Genomic DNA, 18,749 nt, shown 5'->3' with positions numbered 1-18,749 from the left:
TACACTTCAAATATTTGATCTATAATTTTTTGGATTCGGATTGAATCACTTGCAGTGTCACTTGCTTATATTGTTGAGATGCTAAACTTAACTATGATTCTGTCGAGTAAGAGCTAAGGAATCCTAAATTTGCATTTGGAAGTTTTTTATTTAAATTGTATTGAGATTTGTGCATGGCCATATAAATTCCTTGGTGACGTGTCAATGTCAATAAATGCGATATAAAAAATCTTTAATATTTACAAGCAAAACTAGAGTCTCAATAAAAGAAATTTAATAAGACCTAAATAACTAAATTTTTATGTTATTAAAATATTAAAAGAATGATATTGTCACTAAATAAATTATTATGAGTCATTTAATGGAGCATTTTGAGATATTGATTAGATTTATCAAAATACCACTTCAAAATTAAAATTATTGGTTGAGCCCTATTGTTTACTTGAAGAATAGAAGTTAGAGCTTGGGGAGAGTTTAAAGATAATAATAATAAAAAAAAAAAAAAAGAATAGTTTTGTTTGACATATAAATTAAAATACACGATCAATCTTAGCCACCTTCCTTGCTTAACCATCCCCAAATATCATTGCCATTCAATGGTCACCATATATATGTCATTTACTATAATCTGACTTCTATCATTTTATTAGGTGTAAATTTCAGAATTTGTATAAATTTTATTTTATTGGCATTAAAATGTCAGATAATTAAATGGCAAACGCAAAAGACAATCAAAATTGAGAAATAACATTAATCATTTGATGGATACAATTATATATAAGGTTGTGGCACGCACTAATCCGTATAAGGTTAAAGCCTGGCTCGATTATGCACATGGATCCACAGCAAGGAGGATTTGAGGCCCACTATATAGTTTCACGCATGTCAGCCCACTCGTGCGCACTCAACAAAATTTAAATTAATTCTCTCCTATTGAATAATAGGCTTAAAATTTGCCTCACCCTAAAAACAATTTCGCTTTATGAAAGTTCTGTGAAGAAGTTAAATATCAACTCATTATCAATCCGCTGACCTTTATGCTAATGGTGTATAACATTGAATTGGTTGAGCATTTACCTTATAATAAAAGGTTCTATTTGATTTAGCATCAAAATTCACATTTAAACCGTATCAAACTAAATTTATCAGGCTATTTTTCTCTTATTCTCTCTCATCTACGGAGTAAGCACTGACTTCTCAAAAAGAGTAATTTTGATCATTGCATAATGAGCTCTTTCGAAAAATATTGTTGCATGTGTGAACTAGTTGCTCTACCTAATTGAGCTATATAGTCATTGTCATAATCATTTTAACATTAAGACAATTTCTTATCAAGAATGATATCCCATAATAACACATGATAATTGTCTGGTACGTTTATACTTACTAATAAAAGATTAATATTGCTTACAAAACATATTTTAGCTATAATCTATCGAAGTGATGGGTACACTTTTTGTGGTGATAAATGACCTACTTAACTTAGTAGTTAGAGTATTACTTTCATAAGGTGAGAATCACATCTAATAGTAGGTAGAACTTATTAGATATCAGATCCCATGCCATCTAATAAGTTTTTATATTCAACCTTTCTTTTCATTCTCTTCTATCATCAAATCAATCAAATTAAGCTTCATTTATGGTCAATTTGCGGAATCAAGATGTACTTTCGGAAAAAAAGAAAAAAAACTGAATATATTTATCAAATTGTAGCTGTGATAGATTTCAAACTTCATTTAATTTATTTTAGATTCATATAATATATAATTAATCAATTAAAAATATATATTATGTTCACCTAAAGATAAATCTAACAATTTTCATGCTCAGACCATTGTGATCCAATTTCCTTTGTTGTCAGAGGAACTACTCTATCTGCAGTTTCTATATAACGAATAATTATACAGCAATCAAATCAAGCTTCTTTACAGACAAGTATATCAATACTACTTCAAATATTTTTCTCAAGTCTTATCATATAATTCAACCTCTAACTCTCATCATAGCTCATACCAACAAGTAGGAAAGGGGTCAAGGCCAAACATGAACAAGAACACCTATAAATCTGCTAAATTAATTATTCTCACTTCCGAAATACAAAAACGCAAACAATAACAACTATTTATAAGATCTATTCAGTTCAATCATGGATGGATGAATCTAAACATAATTAATTTTAATGATAACGCTAATTACATTTAACTTACATAGCATATGTTAAAAAAAATGCCAAGAAATCATTGACAAAGTTTATAATGTAAGTCATTAACCTAAAATTAAAATAAGATAAAATTATCATCAATAACTGAATTGATATTTTTAATACCAAGTTGAAACCAATAATATAATAAAACATAGTCCTAAACCCTAAACTTGGGGTCAGCGCTATATCTCTCTAGACAGTGAAACCTACCAATTAAGATTCTCTCTCTGTCGCTTGTGTTTCAATCTTCTTCAGGAGTAATGGGTACCTAAAGCCAAGTTGTGTTTACGGCCAATATAGAAATGGAACAGCATGCACCCTTTAATTTCCCCAAAATGAGAATATAGAAATCAGAGAAGAAACACAAACTGCAGATGGAATATAGAAATCAAGAATTATCACTGTCTAGTACTCATAAGCCGGCCAAATTAAATCAGAGCTGAAATCCAAAATCCAAAATTATAATAATATTAATCATTTTCATTATATAATCACAAAGGCATAATGGGATTCCACTCTTTACAAATGGAAGATATATATATATATATACAGGAAACGGCCCAACGGGTAGATAATATACCCAACGAACAATAAAGATTACTTTACAGTTTCCGGGCGATAGAATAAACAACTTTGGTATTTGAGCACAAAAATATGAAAGAAGGTGTGCATGCAGAACAAAAAGCAACAATTCAGGCGTTCAAAACTTTAAAATAAAGCAGTATAAAAAGAATGGTAGGTGTGCGAATAAAAAGAAGAAGAAGAAAGTAAAAAATAAAGAAGCAAAACAGAGATGTTATAGCGTGCGGCCACGTTCATCAAGGAGAAGAACAGTAGATCCATCAGCATCAGAGGACCCCACGACTCTGTAGCTCCTTCGCCTACTTGCTCTGCGCTCCGATACCCATACAGAAACAAAGCCAGACAGGTTCAACTGGGAGAGGGATAGAGAGGCGGACTTTTCTGAGACATCATCTGATGAAGGTAGACGGTCACACGGCACCGGCTTCTTCCATGAGGAAGCTGTGCCCCAACCTCGACCGTGAAGATGGCCTCGACACGGTGCTGGAGGTGCCCATACCTGAGGAGGGGCGGGGGCCGGAGTAGCAGCAAGCACTTTGGCACTCGCTGCACCAACATGATGGCGTGGATGCGCGCGCAAGTCGACCACCGCACCGGCTCATCGGTGATTGGACGCAACGCGGAGCTCCAGCTAATGCTGGGCGTTGTGGGGGCGCCGCTTGTCCCAATTCCCATGCCGCCGCACCACTCCATACTGGGCAATGCCATCAAGGAAGAACCCATTGTAAGCCAACTCCTTTCTTATTCCCCTATTCTCCGAAGTGATGGAACACATAAAAATCCTCCTCAGCAATTTGATTTCTTAGCTAAGTTTTGTGTGACGGATAATACAGGAGGCATCAATGGCAAAATACATAGTGCAGCAGTACATAGCAGCTGCGGGAGGAGAAAAGGCCCTGAATGGTATAAGCAGCATGTATGCCATGGGCAAGGTGAGGATGGCGGCGACCGAGCTGCGGCCAGGGGGTGGTGGCAACAGCAATGGCGGCGGGAAGAAGGCTGGAAAGGGAGGTGGTGGTGCGGTCTGCGGTGGAGAGATGGGGGGCTTTGTCCTGTGGCAGAAGCTGCCGGACCTGTGGTGCCTGGAGCTGGTGGTGTCTGGCTGCAAGATCAGCGCTGGCAGCAATGGCAAGATTGCGTGGAGGCAAACACCATGGCAGCAGTCTCATGCCTCAAGAGGGCCCCCAAGACCCCTTCGCCGCTCCCTCCAGGTACAATTCAAAATTGTTCGTATTAAAAATCCACCCTTTTTCATCAACAAAAATGCTTTGTGCACAGCTTTACTCTGTGCAACGCCTATAACTTTGATTAAATAACCGCCTTATGATTAAATATTGACTAATTGAAGGATCGATTTTGGTTGTATTCATAAGTTCACTTGGTCAGAAGTCAGCCTTGTCATTAGATATGCTTTGCAATCTAACAGTATTTAGGCTCGCCCCGGTTGGTTCATCTAAATATATGCTTAGTTTATATGTGCTGGGCTTCTTTTGTGAGGATGAGCAAAACATATGCAAAAACTATGTATTTTATTTTAAACATATAACTGTAATGTATTTTTTTTTATGATTTAAATATTTATATAAATAAAATCATACCTCATTTTTTTATTAAGTTATAAAAAGGCCATTTTTATAATTGAAATGATAACAACAGTGATCATTAAAGATAACATTTTTTACAAGATAATAATTATTATCAAGTAAAATACAGAGAAATATCTTTCAAGTTACACCCAAGAAAGAATTGTTTTATATATTTATTAAATCTAGCATCCTTTTTTTTTTTTTGTGATAAATTTACATAATACAACACAATTCTAATTTATTTACATATCTAACACCTAAAATTTGATATTTACATTTAAAACAATTCGTTATTAGGCATCTAAGTATCTAAATGAACATTTTATTTTAATGAGACTTGTATGTGCTTGAGAAAAATAAAAAATGTAAATTGCCTCACTTGTTCAAGTTTGTCTGCGTCAAACACTCAAACACCTGGTGTGCAGGGCTTGGATCCAAAATCCACGGCCATCCTCTTCAACAACGCGGTGTGCATCGGCGAGAAAACAATCAACAACCACGACTGCTTCGTTCTCCGGCTGGACGCCGAAGCCTCCACCCTCCGATCTCGAAGCAGCAGCAGCGTGGAAATCATCCGCCACACCCTATGGGGTTACTTCAGCCAACGCACCGCCCTTCTGGTTCATCTGGAAGACTCCCATCTCCTCCGCATCAAAACCCCCAATCAAGAAAGCGTGTACTGGGAAACCACCATGGAATCCTCCATCAACGATTACAGGCCGGTCGACGGGGTCCAGATCGCGCACGCCGGCCGGACGAGCGTTTCCCTGTTTCGATTTGGTGAGACGGAGGAAGGAAACACGAGGACGCGGATGGAGGAGACATGGACGGTGGAGGAGGTTGACTTTAACATTTGGGGGCTTTCTATGGATTGCTTCCTTCCTCCTGGAGATATCAAGGAGGAAAAAGAAGGCAGAGAAGAGTGTCCGACGAAAACGGCGGTCGCCCGCCGCCGTCTGGCGTTAATTTCCGGATCGGGGCTTCGCAGATTGCTGCGGTGAACATAGAGGAGACAATGGAGTAAATAAACAACAGTAGGTTTGTCTGTGAGAATCATTTTAGAGAGAGGGAGTGAGAGACAGTATAACTGCTAGTAACATCAGCTTTTTTCTCTCTTAATCATTTTTTTTAATTAAATGTATTACATTTAGTTCTTTTATATATATATATACCGGCTGCTCGCAAACAGGATTCATAAAACAGGAATACTGAAATGAATTTTTTTTTGGTTTTTTAGTAATCAAGGAAATTAAGTGGATACAATATGAGACTAACTTCATTTATATTGTAGTCTATCCAATTGTTGATTTTGATAATTAAGTTTTTAAAAAATACAGATGGATAATAATTCATTTAAAATAAAATAAAAATTTTAATGTATTGGAATTTATTCGCATCAAATTAGAAGGTTGTTAACAGAAGTGCCAAATACGATCGGTTGATTAAAAGAAAAAGCCTCAAAAAACTGAAACTAATCCGACCTGCCGGATTCGAACCAGCGACCTAAGGATAACAGCTGTCAAACTACAGTCCTCCGCTCTACCAACTGAGCTAAGGTCGGATATTGAAGTCTTTTGATTTTTTATTGAATATTAAACTTTTATTTCTGTACTTAACCCCAACTTTTAATATTTTTTTAGCTAATATTTTAATGAGTTAATTATTTTTTTTATAAATTCAAGTAAATAAATAATTATAATTCAAAATGAATAAAAATTTGAGTGACGATTTTGTTAATAAAATTTTAAATTTGAGTATAAATTTGGGGTTGAACTTATGGCCATATAAAGATTTTATAGGTTATGTGTATTATTTATTCACATTAAACTTTCCAAGTGAATTAATCAAGAGCTCTAAACCCATCACACCATTATTATTTTCGTCCAAATTCGCGGCCATGAACCGCCTAAATTTTCCTCGTAATTATTTTTACATATAAAAAGTTTAGAATCTGAAACAAGCTCAGCTTTAAATATATTTATAAGTAACAAAAGAGGGTTAGGAGGTTAGAGGTCAATCTCAAAGCTTAGCTAGCTAATGCATACCCTGTATCACTTTCTTCTTGTTGCATTGCCAGTCTTATTATCTATAGCTGCTATCAGCACCACCACAATGCCCCCATTATCAAGAGAAAAATTTACAGACATACGCAGCTCTACATACGTCAGGGAGGTTATTCAAAAGATATTTGAGAAAACACGAAACTTACTAGAAGGTACAAATATGTTATATGGAGGTTACAGAGGGATATAACACGAATATAACCCTCCAATACCTTTTAAATAACATCCTTGCCATCTGCAACGCTGTGTATATCTTACGTATGCAAAATTTTCTCTATTATCATAGTATGTACATGGAATTACTTATAAAAATTCTTCGTGTTATTACTTTGAATATATCATTTTCATGCATATAATTTAGTGTATGAGTTTGAAAATACCTATACATGAATTGAAAATGAAAAATTAAGCTTCTATGTAGTACCATTTTAGCAAATTCGTGTACGTGAACCTAAACCCTACAAAATATGCAATGTGTTAACTTTCCACGATGGAGAAGAAAAAAATTACTTCGATAAACACAAAAGCAAAGAAATATTTCTATTTTACATCTTTATAAAACTAATATTAAATTCAATTAGATTTATAATAATATCACTCAAATCTCAGTACGCAGGACAAATCTCCAACAAGCATTTAATATTTACAGCTTTTCTATATATATATATTCGCATGATTTGATCAAATAACATTAAAATACACAACATGGATAATTCAAGTTAAAATATTGGATAAATAGCATTTGGTAGCATTAAAGTAAGTCTTCCTAAAATACATATAGGAGGCAGAACAAAATTCCAATACTCCGGCAACATGCCATACAACTCTTTCAAGTTCATATATAATAACGATACTAATAATAAATAAACACGGTTTAACAAGCTAATTTAGGTCATACCTGAACTTAGCTCAGTTACAACAAAAAGCATCAGCCTTGAAAAATGTAAATAAATGTAACAACACAACAACAGTAACAAAAAAGCAACATTCAATTTCTTCGGTGAGTAGAGCTGACCACTTACAGAAGATATCTGTTTAAAATTGTCAAACAGTTCCATTGTCCAATTTTTGCCTGTGAATAAAAAATTGATAAATAAATAAGATTATAACTTCAAAATCCTTCCAATATAGAGGGCACGATAAGTCTGTTATAATCCTTCAGATTAATAGTCGTTTGTGATGCAGCACTACACAATATGCGTGGCAGTAGAAAAATTAATTCTGCCTACATAAAATAGGAGCTATTAGCCAACAAATATAAAATTCGAAATAGTAATCACATAAAAGGAGTGAAAAATAATATCATGTTAAGACATCTTATCAATCAAATGTCTAACCGTGTACTTCAAAATACTGCTTCATGTTTTGATAGTTACCTATCATCCAATTCATAGGTGTTACTCTCATGTTAAATAAATAAATAAGGAAATATATATATATATATATACTATCTCCATAGATGTCACATTTTTTGAAAATCAAACATACTACCTCAAATCTAATGTTTAGGGGAGAGTGCAAATAAACATCAATTCCAGGATGCAATTTATGATAGCTACATGGCCTCACAATCTACTCTCCCACCTAATCCTCTTAATCCTTGTTGAGGATGTCCAACCGACCCAACCTGGAGCCCATAACAAAGAGTTTCGGAGAAAAAAGCATTGAGAAGTTAAATTTACCTGATATTTTGAAGCAGTTGAAGAGATGGATGAAAGTAGTTGCATAACAAAGGATCTCCTCTTTAACTTGCAATGACAAAATTGGTCCAACCAAAACCCGAGCTCACATTTACATGAAATCTCAGGTGAGGAGTTTAGTACTCATGAAATATTTGTTTCCCATTATGGTGCTAATGATAAAGAAAGCTGTACTAGATACCTAGTTTCGGAGCATGTAGCTTATGGGAAGCTATCCTCAGCCTATAGAGCGTTTGTATCTAACCTTGATAATGTGCATATTTCTAAATTCATTCATAAAGCTCCTGACAATCCGGAATAGATGAAAGCAATTGAAGAGGAGATTCAAGCACTAAAGCACAACGACACATGGATTCTTATTAAAATCTCTCATGATAAAAAGTCAGTTGGATGTAAATGTGTATTGAACATCAAATATAAAGTTGATGGTGCGTTGAGAGATTCAAAGCAAGACTAGTTGTAAAAGATTTCACTCAAGCCTGTGAAATTGGCTATCATAAGGCCTTCGCACCAGTAGCCAAACTGAACACTATCAGAGTTCTACTTTCTGTAGCAATTAACAAGAAATGAGACTACATTAACTTGACATAAAAAATGTTTTACTGAATAGGGATCTGGAAGAAGTGTATATGAAAATACCACCAGGACTTGAGAAAGATTCCAACAAACACCTAGTATTCAAACCCAAGGAGCTCTCATGGGCTTAAGCAATCACCAAGAGTGTGGTTTGAAATATTTGCTAAAACTATTGGATCTAATGGATACTCTCATAGTCAAGTTGATCACACATTACTCATAAAACACCAAAGAATGGAAGATTGTTGCACTGATATTATATGTCGATGACATGACTCTTACTGGTGATGATGAAGGAGAAATTCTTAAAATCGAAGATGCCCTTCATGCTAAGTTTGAAATCAAGGACCTAGAGATTAATGCCATATTTTCTAGATATTTAAATAACAAAGTCAAAGAAAGGCATTATTATATTACAAAGAAAATACATTTTAGATCTACTAAAGAATATAGGGATGATTGGAATGCAAAGCTGCTAATACTCACATGGAACCTAACAAGAAGTTTAACGTGAAAGAAAAAGTATATCTGTGGGGGGAAGATACAAAAGATTGGTAGGAAAATTCATATATCTGTCGCATACTAGGCCAGATATTGCATACTCTGTCAGTGTTGTGAGCCAGCACATAAATAACCCAAATGAAGAGCTTTCAGAGATGGTGTATAGCAATCTGAGTTTCCTCAAAAAGACTCTTAATTATGGATTAATTTTTAAGAGAAGCAGAAAAAAAGATGTAGAAGTCTACACTGATGCAAATTGGCCTGAAAAATTCACTAATAGAAGTTCCACCATAGGTTATATGTATGGGGAAATTTAGTTACATGGAGAAGTAAAAAAACAAACTATTGCTTCTAAAAGCAGTGCAAAATCGGAGTATAGGGCAATTCCTGAAGGGGTATGGATTCATAAAGTGTAAAGAGAATTGGTGTGCACCTCCAATAGGTCTATACAAATAATTTGTGACAATCAAGGAGCTATCAGTATTGCCAAGAATCTTATGCCTCATGACAAGACCAAGCATATTAAAGTTGATAGGCATTTCTTTTTTAAAAAGGTTAATGGTGGAATTATACAATTAAGCTGCATCCCAACATGCCAACAAGTTGTTGATGTCTTCACCAAAGCTCTTCCGTTAAGTACCTTCTCAAAATTCAATACCAAGCTTAGTGTCACCTCCCAAAAGAGCTCTTAGGGATGGTGGACAGCACAGGACTTAAATACTGCTTTTCGGCCCACAAATAGCCGATGTAGAACTTTTTGTCCGTGACATTCTCCTCCACCCAATCACGTGACGCCCTCGTCACAAATCGGCTCCACTGGACCATGGAGAGCCACACACCTGGCAGGCTGTAATCTGCTCTGATACCACTTGTCACCTCCCAAAAGAGCTCTCGAGAGAGGTGGGCAGCCTAGGACTTAAATACTGCTTTTCGGCCATACACCTAGCCGGTGTGGGACTATTTGTCCGTGACATTTTCCTCTACTCAATCACGTGACGCCCTCGTCACGGATCGGCTCCACCGAGGGTCCCACTTGACCATGGAGAGTCCATATACCTGACAAGCAGTAATCTGCTCTGATGCCACTTGTCACTTCCCAAAAGAGTTCTTAGGGGTGGTGGGGCAGCCCAGAACTTAAATACTGCATTTCAGTCATACACTTAGCCGATGTGAGACTTTTTGTCCGTGACATTAGTCTCTACAACATCTACGACACAACATAAGTGGGGGTTTGTGGAAAATGGATTGGTCGGCTGCTTCAAGGTGCAAGAAGATTGAATTAGAAGACAGCTTTGAAAACTCCCTGAATAGTCTTATTCTCTTCCTATTTATGCTTTTCTTTGTGTTTATTTCAAAATTATTCACTTTCCATATTTACGATTAGATATATCTAGTAAGGTTATAAATTACGAGGGATCGATTTCCCTATATATATGTATCCTATGTGTGAATAATGAAAGCAATTCTCACTTTTTTTTTTATCTATAGTATAATTCATACTTATTAGTAAAGCTCTAATGTTATGCACGAATATTTGCAATCCAATACATTTAATCAAATAAATCCAACAAAACAAACAAAATTTATATCAGATTATAAAATATAGTAATTATAAATGATAATTTGAAGAAGATATTTAGAATATATTAAGCAAAAGTACAAAATAGTGCACTCCAAGCTAGGAAGAACTCATATTATCCAAGCGGAAGAGAAGAAAATGGTAGGGAGATTCAGCGAGGTTGGCTTCTCTACCAATCCTCGATCTCTTCACAACACCTGTTCATCTAGTACTATCACAATCTTACTGAGTACAAGTCAATATCAACGAGCTTGAACCAGACCACCTAAACAACACTCAAAAAATAAAATAAAATAAAATAAAAAGATGCATATCCTTTTTAATACCATCTTAACTACACTATACAGTAACCCATATGACGCTATATTCAATGCTAAATGATGGGGATTGAACCTACTAAATTCATAGTTTTGAAAAAGAAAAATTCAATTTAGCCATCCAAAATGAACCCATCCTTGTATTGATGAACCCATAGAAATTTTACATCTTCAAGTACCATGATAATCCTAGAAAATTTGCTTCCCTCAACAAATTGCTAGTGGATGACACATTTCTCATTGAATCAAACTACGCTTAGGATAGCTTTTCATATTAGACTGCTGCAACTTCTATTTCGCTCTAAATTTCTGGAAAACTTCTATGGTTAGAAGCTGCTTTTCACAATCAAAATAGTTCGACTGTGAATATTGAAAGAAAGTAATTGTCCAACCTTTTTCAAGAAAAAAGAAACTCTATAATTACACAACCTTATATTGCTTTTCTCATAATAGCTCCACAAATAATTTTACAAAAAATTGCATCTATCCCAAACGATAACATCAATTAATTTCAATACTATAAAACTTTCAACCATCTAAAAGCACTTAATTGTTGTAAAAAGTTAGTAGAGAAAAACACAAATTAAGAAGCACAACTACCACAAGCATAATTTATCAAATTTTATCAGTAGGCAAGTCCTGCAACATCTTCGTGTAGTCAAAAGAAAAACTCATGAATAAATCTACAAATCGGGCCATGACATTATTGCATATAGAAGACTAAAATTCAAGTTAAAATTGATAAACTACTCCTTGAACTATAAAGAGTTCAACAGTCTACCAAACTCAGCAAAATATCATAGAAAAAAACAATGTCATGTATTGCAAGTGAGAGATGAGCTTACTCGAGTGAAAGATTCTTGTGGGTATAATTTACGCCTTTATCTCCATCCACCACTTGCCCATTTCCTCTTAAAAGCCTTCATATCGAGAAATTAAAGCAGAATTCAGATTAAAACGAAACATAAATAATTCTACATGTCAATAAGTAATTAAAAAATGTACTAAAAAATATTAACCAAAGAAATGAACTAATAATACATACGTTTTAAACTGTATGGAGTATGCGTTCATGAATAATGGTTCGTGTAAACTAACAGAAAAAACTACTGGATACAAAAATTGATATTACAAGAAACCCAAGGCCTAGCAAAGTGCAAGATAAAAACTTCTCTGGCTTTAGATACATTTCTTTGAATGCTTATAACAAATGTTAAGTTTGATGATACTTGGATAACATCTTCTCGACAAAGCACAATCAGCTTAGGAATTCAGTATGGACTAATTAGTAGAGCCATTCCTAATCTGATCATAGCAATGCACATCCATAAAATGAAAATGTTCATATTATTTTAAAAATTGCTAATACATGAGCCTACAAACTGCGATTATGGATATGTATCATTTTTACAATTATGGATATCCATCCTTATATTGCAAAGTCCGTGGCCAAAAAACTACTTCCTTGAAACCTTCTGAACACGTTTCACTAAGATTTGGAAGGTATAGAATTATAATATCTAAGATTTAGCGTATTTGTGTATGTTAGCACAATTCATCATCATCATCAGTAGTCTTAACTAATTATAGCTGTTACTTCCAGAGGAATAATTACATCTTCACGAAACCGCAAAAGGATTAACTCATTCCAATAAATATTATGTTTTAAGTTTTATTCTTGTATAGCTCCAAATCAGGCCACACATTTATCAAAGATAAGGTCCCACATTAATTGTACAAATACAAGAATCCTTTTTGCTCCTCCATGAAATCAATGTTAATATGAAGAGCCAAAACCATTTCAATCAAAATCACATATCAATAGAAGCAAGAATTTAGGAAATAGAAAATTGCAACTAATGAATCTTTGTTGATGCTCAAGTGGAAAACAATGTTCAGGCCAACGTAACATGTATGCGTACCATTTTGTTGTCAATAGTCCTTCTACACCAACAGGGCCTCTAGCATGAATCCTACTTGTACTTATACCAACCTACGCAGCAATTAACAAAAGGAAAAAGAAAAAGTTTAATGCAAGATTAAAATCAGGAGCTTGATACCTACATAATTAAGCATATCATACCTCTGCGCCAAGACCAAAACGAGCTCCATCACAAAAACGTGTACTTGCATTATGAAAGACAGCAGCACTGTCATTATAAATCAAATTGTGGCAAATAAGAATCTCTTTGTTAAAAAACCAATTTCTTCTACAAGAAAAAAAATTTAAAACATCCATATTTTATTGTATCAGATTAGGAATTCATAATGGTATCAGTATAACTGATGCTATCAATGAACAGAAAGAAAGGGAAATGGCAGTAAAATAATAATAATAAAAAGACAATTTCATCAACTGTTGTGAGATTTCTTTGAATTGCCACAGGTCAACTCACAGAATGATTGAAATAATTTCAAAGAAAAAAAAAATTATAGAATATAGAATTTAAAAAAAAGAATTGCTCAAAAAACTTCCTTTCATTTCATTGATGACGGGCTTATATAGAGCCTTACAAGTTACAACATTTACAAATAAATCCTTAGACTTCATCTATTTATAAATAGGACTCTACATTAGATATAGATTTCAACGCTCCCCCTCAAGATAGACAAAAGTTATTCACTAAGCCCATCTTGTCACATAATCTAGACAAACCTAATGAGCTAAGTCCTTCGGTGAGGCAGTCAGCCACTTGCTCTCCAGTGGCTACATGACTTAGCTTCAGCAATCCATTATTCAACTTTTCCATGATGAAGAATCTATCAATGTCCACATGTTTTGTTCTATCATGTTGCACTAGGTTGTTGGCGATGCCGATCGCTTACTTGTTGTCGTACCACAACTTCATTTGAGCTCCTAGGTCCGCCTTAAGCTCTATCAACAAGGATGCCAGACGCATCATCTCGACAACTTCTAAGACCATGGTTGTAGACTATGCCTCTATTGTTGATCTCATTACTACCGATTGTTTCTTGCTCTTCCAAGAGACCAAGTTGCCCCCTACGAACATGCAATATCCAGATGTGGACCTCATGTCATTAGCACAACTCACCACAAAGGCCCTCAATATCTACATGTCCATTCTTCCTGATTATCAACCCTTTCTTTGGTGCACTCTTCAGATACCACAAAATATGATACAATGAATCCATATGGCCCTTCCTTGAATCGTGCATGCAGCGACTCACCACACTTACTGCAAAAGAAATATCCAATCGAGTGTGACATAGATAAAGCAGCTCACCGGCCTCTAGTACCTCTCATGATCAATTGATTCATCTGTCAATGTATTGAGCTTGACCTTCTGATCAATTGGAGAGACTACAGGTTTGCAGTTATACATTTCTGTCCCCAGTGGAAGATCTAATATATACATTCTCTGGCATAGGACTACCCCCCTAAGGTCCATGGGGCACTTTAATCCCAATAAAATATTTAAACTGTCTCAAATCCTTTATCTCAAGTTGCTTCCCAAATCTTCCCTTCAGTTAAACAATCTTTGTCTCTTCATTACCAGCGATAATTATGTCATCTACATACACAGCAAGTATGGTGGTGTGACATTCATGTTGCCAAAAAAATAATGTGTGGTTTGCATTGATCTACTGATATCCATGCCAACCATCCTCATTCTATACTTTTCAAACCAGGCTCGAGAAGTCCGCTTCAAGCCATACAATGACTTCCTGAGCCTATACATCTTGCCCCTTATCTGGGATGTATTGAATCATTGTGGAATCTCTATATATACCTCATCCAGTAGCTCTTCATAAAAAATAAAAATAAAAAAAAAAAAAACATTTACATATAGTTGGTGGAGTCTCACTCCACAATTCACTGCAAAGAAGCCAGTGTTCTCATTGTGCTCATGTGTGCTACTGGTGCAAAGGTTTCATCGTAGTCAATGTCATACTTCTGACCACAACCTTTTGTCACTAGTCTTGCTTTGTACATCTCCATATTTCTTTCTGGAGTTTGATTTACAGTAAAGATCCACCGCCATCCAACTGTCTTCTTCTCGCTGATAGTGGTACAATCTCCCATGTTCAAATTTTATCGAGAGCTGCAAGCTCTTCATGTGTTATTGCTTTCCACTTGGGATCCTCTTTAGCAACCTGCCAACGCTTAAGGATAGAGATAGAGTCTAATGATGCAATGAATGCGCCATGCAAATGTGAGATGTTAGAATAAGAAATAATGTTTGTAATGCCAAGTTTCCACCCAAAACGATCAGGAGGATGTCCCACATTATCGCGGAGGGTCCTTAACGTTGGGGGGAGGAATGGATGGAGGGGGAATAATATCAAGCTTTGAATCAACTGTGGATGGTGTAGGTGTCTCAAGAGTTGAGAAAGACCGGGATAAATGAATTGATAGCACTGCAGACTCTGTTCACTCAGTTTACTTCTTCCTCTGTGTACGCACCCTTAGCTCACCTTCAAACTGAGTCCCACCACCTATGGGGTCAATCTCCTCGATTTACGTCTCCTTGGTTGATCCATCACACATTGCAGGACATGATATTGTCCCCACTTGCACGACTCCATCACTACTACTCACTCTATCTTGCCTCATATCTCCAATGTTTGTTGAGTCATCAAAGGGTGAATTCATCTCCAGAGTATAGTATAATTCAAACTCTTTGAATGACATCCATACTCATAAAGAATCTTTCCAATCAAGCTCCAACAGACATAACCCTTCTGAGTAGCAGAATAACCCACAAACACACATTTCATAACTCTGAAATTCAAATTCCCTACAGATAGTCTGTTGTCTTTCACAAAACATACACATTCAAATACATTCAATGAAAAGATCTCACTATTTTCTCCTTTCAACATTTGACAAGAAGACTTCAATTCCAACATTTGAGAGCATCTTGTTAATCAATTGAGCGGCTGTCAACACAACTTGCCCCCATAGCTGCTGTGGGACATTCATGGTCATCAACATGCTCCGAACTACCACTAGAAGATGTCAATTCTTCCTCTGCTACTTTATTTTGTGCTGAAGTGTATGGGCATGTGGTTTGGTGTTGTATTCCTTGAGCTGACAGGTAGTCCCCAAATGTTTTGTTGGTTTATTATGTCCAATTATCAGATCTCAGCACCTTCACAACTGCACCATATTAGGTCTTAACTGTCTTGTGGAAATCTTTAAAGCAAGCAACCACCTCATTCTTTTGTCTCAACAAGTATATAGGTAACACGAGAAAAACAATCAATAAACGTAACAAAATAATGATAATCATTAATATAACTAGTAGGACAAGATCCCAATACATTAAAATATATCAAATCAAATACATCAGAGCTCCTCTTCCCAGAACTGACATAAGAGCTCGTGAGCTTGCCAAACTCACAAGCATCACACATCAGTTTCCCCTTATCTGCCTTTTCAAACATAGATGGACATAACCAACTCAATAAATTAAGACTAGAATGTCTCATACATCTGTGATGTAGCAGTAACACATCCTCGATGTTCTTCCCAGATTCTCCTACTACAACACTTTCCACCATAGATATCAGAGCAGACTCCATCCACTCTCGGTCGAAGTACTAGAGTCTGATATGCTACGTTCCAGTCCCAAGTGTCCAATCAGTCACTTTCCTTGAAAAATCATTTGAGGAATATAAAAAATTAAAATGCATTTTTACTGGAGAATAATGACACTAATGGATAAAAGATTTACTGGAAATGCAGAAACATGTAATACATTGGACAAAGTTATAGAATCGTTACATCCCACTATACCCTTACTAACCATATGTTGTATTGTGTCATCTGAATACTCTTTGGAACTGCTAGATTAGTATTGGAAAAGAACTCCTTAGTGTTACTTGTCACATGTCGAAATTCACAAAAATCTACCATCCATTCTGAAGATTTTGTGGTGGAAATAGAGGCAAGAGTAGTGTATTACGAGTATGAGCATAAATAACATTGTTGCCCTTGGATGACGATAAGGTGGAGGCATCCCCACTGACAACACATGTCGCTCTTTGCATCCACTTCAACGTCTTCAGTAACTCGTGATTCTCATTGGTAAAGATTGTCTGTCACTCTCTCATCCTCTGCTACCATCAGATTTGGCGGTAGCCACCTCTTCCACCTCTTTGGCCTCCACGACTACGACACGACCTCTAGATTGTCCAATCCACCTGTTTCTCTCTATTTGGGTGGCTTTGGACAAGCTTTGCTAAAGTGTCTCACTTCTCCACAGTTGTAGCACCTACCGGTCTCCTCATGAGCATCTGTCATACCTGAGCTCGAGGCAGCCAAAACTGATCACATACCTGGAATTCCACTCAGCTCAGTGTAGAATCATGTGACTCTCCTCCCTTCAAATTCATGTGATTCGCTTTGCCTTAGCCTGCACGAAATCGCAACTTCTCTATCAATCGATCCTTCCTGTCTTCGCATGTTGCCCGCTTTGTACAGTGTCGTGATCCTTACCGTCACTCCCGTAAGCTGCAATAAAGGCCTTCACTCTGCCCTAGCCACGTGATATTCTCTCTGCACAATCAATGCTCCACTTCTGTTTCCCTGTACTGAAGTTGCCACTCCCTCACACAGATCCACGTGCAATCCCTGTTCCGTGAGCCTCTGTGAGACATTTCCCGCTTCATACCCGCGACGCCAAGCGTCACTTCTTTGCTCGCTTTGACTAAAATATTCAACGCGATCTATGTTCTCCTCCTTGCAGCACCTCCCTCAATGATCGATCCTATGCTTTAGTCCACGTGATCCCGAAGCCAGTCGTAGCCCTAACTGCACCACTCGAGCCTTTTGTTCTTCTTCTTCTTCCCAATTCATCGAACCTGCACTTCGTGACTGAACTCTGCGATATAGTCTAGACGGCGGCGAAGATCTGAGGCTGCTAAGTTATGGCTTTGATACCATAAAGAAAGAATAGCTCAAAAACATCCTTTTATTTCATTGATGACGGGCTTATATAGAGCCTTACAGGTTACAACATTTACAAATGCACCCCTAGACTTCATCTATTTACCAATAGAATCCTAAATTAGATATAAATCTCAACAAAATTTCATGTTTTTCGTTGTTTCAGTGATTAAACAATCAAAGGGTAGCTATATTAAGAAAAGAAAGCATGCAGAAAAGCAATAATATATCTGAGAATGGAAAGCTACAAAACTGCAAAAAAAAAAAAAAGAAGGAAAAAAATGTGTGTGTCGGCCGTTTTATTGTTCAACTTTCACTTTCGTAGTTTGAAAAGGTGATGATTTTGGGATTTTGAAAATAATTTAAATATAAATATAACTTTTTTAAAGAAGTAACGTTTTTTAATTTTTAAAATAAGTGAGACCAAACGAGTCTCACATTTTCAAATAGTTTAGATGATTTAATACAATACTACAAGCAATACACTTATCCCGAAGAATAAATATATTACTTGTAATAGAGATTTAATCATTTAGACTAAACAATTTGTGACATCCGTTTTGATCTGCGAAATATTTTATAAAAAGGCCAACAAGTTCCCCTATCTAACATAAAAATTAGATAGGGTTTATTTTATCTGGGTTCCTGGTTCCCTATAGCGGCAAACCCCTATAGTTAATTACATCTTAAATGATCGAAATCACTTAAGATAACTCTCGATTAAGATCA

At 36.0% G+C, this 18,749-nt stretch overlaps 1 protein-coding gene, 1 non-coding gene and 1 pseudogene across 2 annotated transcripts in view; 1 reads left to right on the top strand and 2 right to left on the bottom strand.

Annotated features, from left to right (window-relative positions):
* Positions 1-2,739: 2,739 nt before the first annotated feature.
* LOC110022978 lies at positions 2,740-5,460 on the top strand (annotated as a pseudogene).
* A 386-nt stretch (positions 5,461-5,846) lies between these two features.
* On the bottom strand, positions 5,847-5,932 carry TRNAY-GUA. Its single transcript is given in 2 exon segments — positions 5,847-5,882; positions 5,896-5,932. It is a non-coding gene; the product is annotated as a tRNA-Tyr (tRNA).
* A 1,336-nt stretch (positions 5,933-7,268) lies between these two features.
* LOC110022970 (delta-1-pyrroline-5-carboxylate synthase B-like) overlaps positions 7,269-18,749 on the bottom strand; it is a 33,956-nt gene continuing 22,475 nt past the window's right edge. The window contains exons 5-8 of the mRNA XM_020722146.1: positions 13,191-13,257; positions 13,030-13,100; positions 11,953-12,027; positions 7,269-7,506 (exon numbers count right to left, since the gene is read on the bottom strand). Coding sequence (XP_020577805.1) covers positions 7,479-7,506; positions 11,953-12,027; positions 13,030-13,100; positions 13,191-13,257 — 241 coding nt within the window. The 3' untranslated portion in view covers positions 7,269-7,478. The remainder of the gene's footprint in view (positions 7,507-11,952; positions 12,028-13,029; positions 13,101-13,190; positions 13,258-18,749) is intronic.

This window comes from Phalaenopsis equestris, unplaced genomic scaffold, assembly GCF_001263595.1.
Source record: "Phalaenopsis equestris unplaced genomic scaffold, ASM126359v1 Scaffold000203, whole genome shotgun sequence".
In the NCBI taxonomy this organism is placed as follows: domain Eukaryota; kingdom Viridiplantae; phylum Streptophyta; class Magnoliopsida; order Asparagales; family Orchidaceae; genus Phalaenopsis; species Phalaenopsis equestris.
This window is presented reverse-complemented; position numbering and strand designations above follow the sequence as displayed.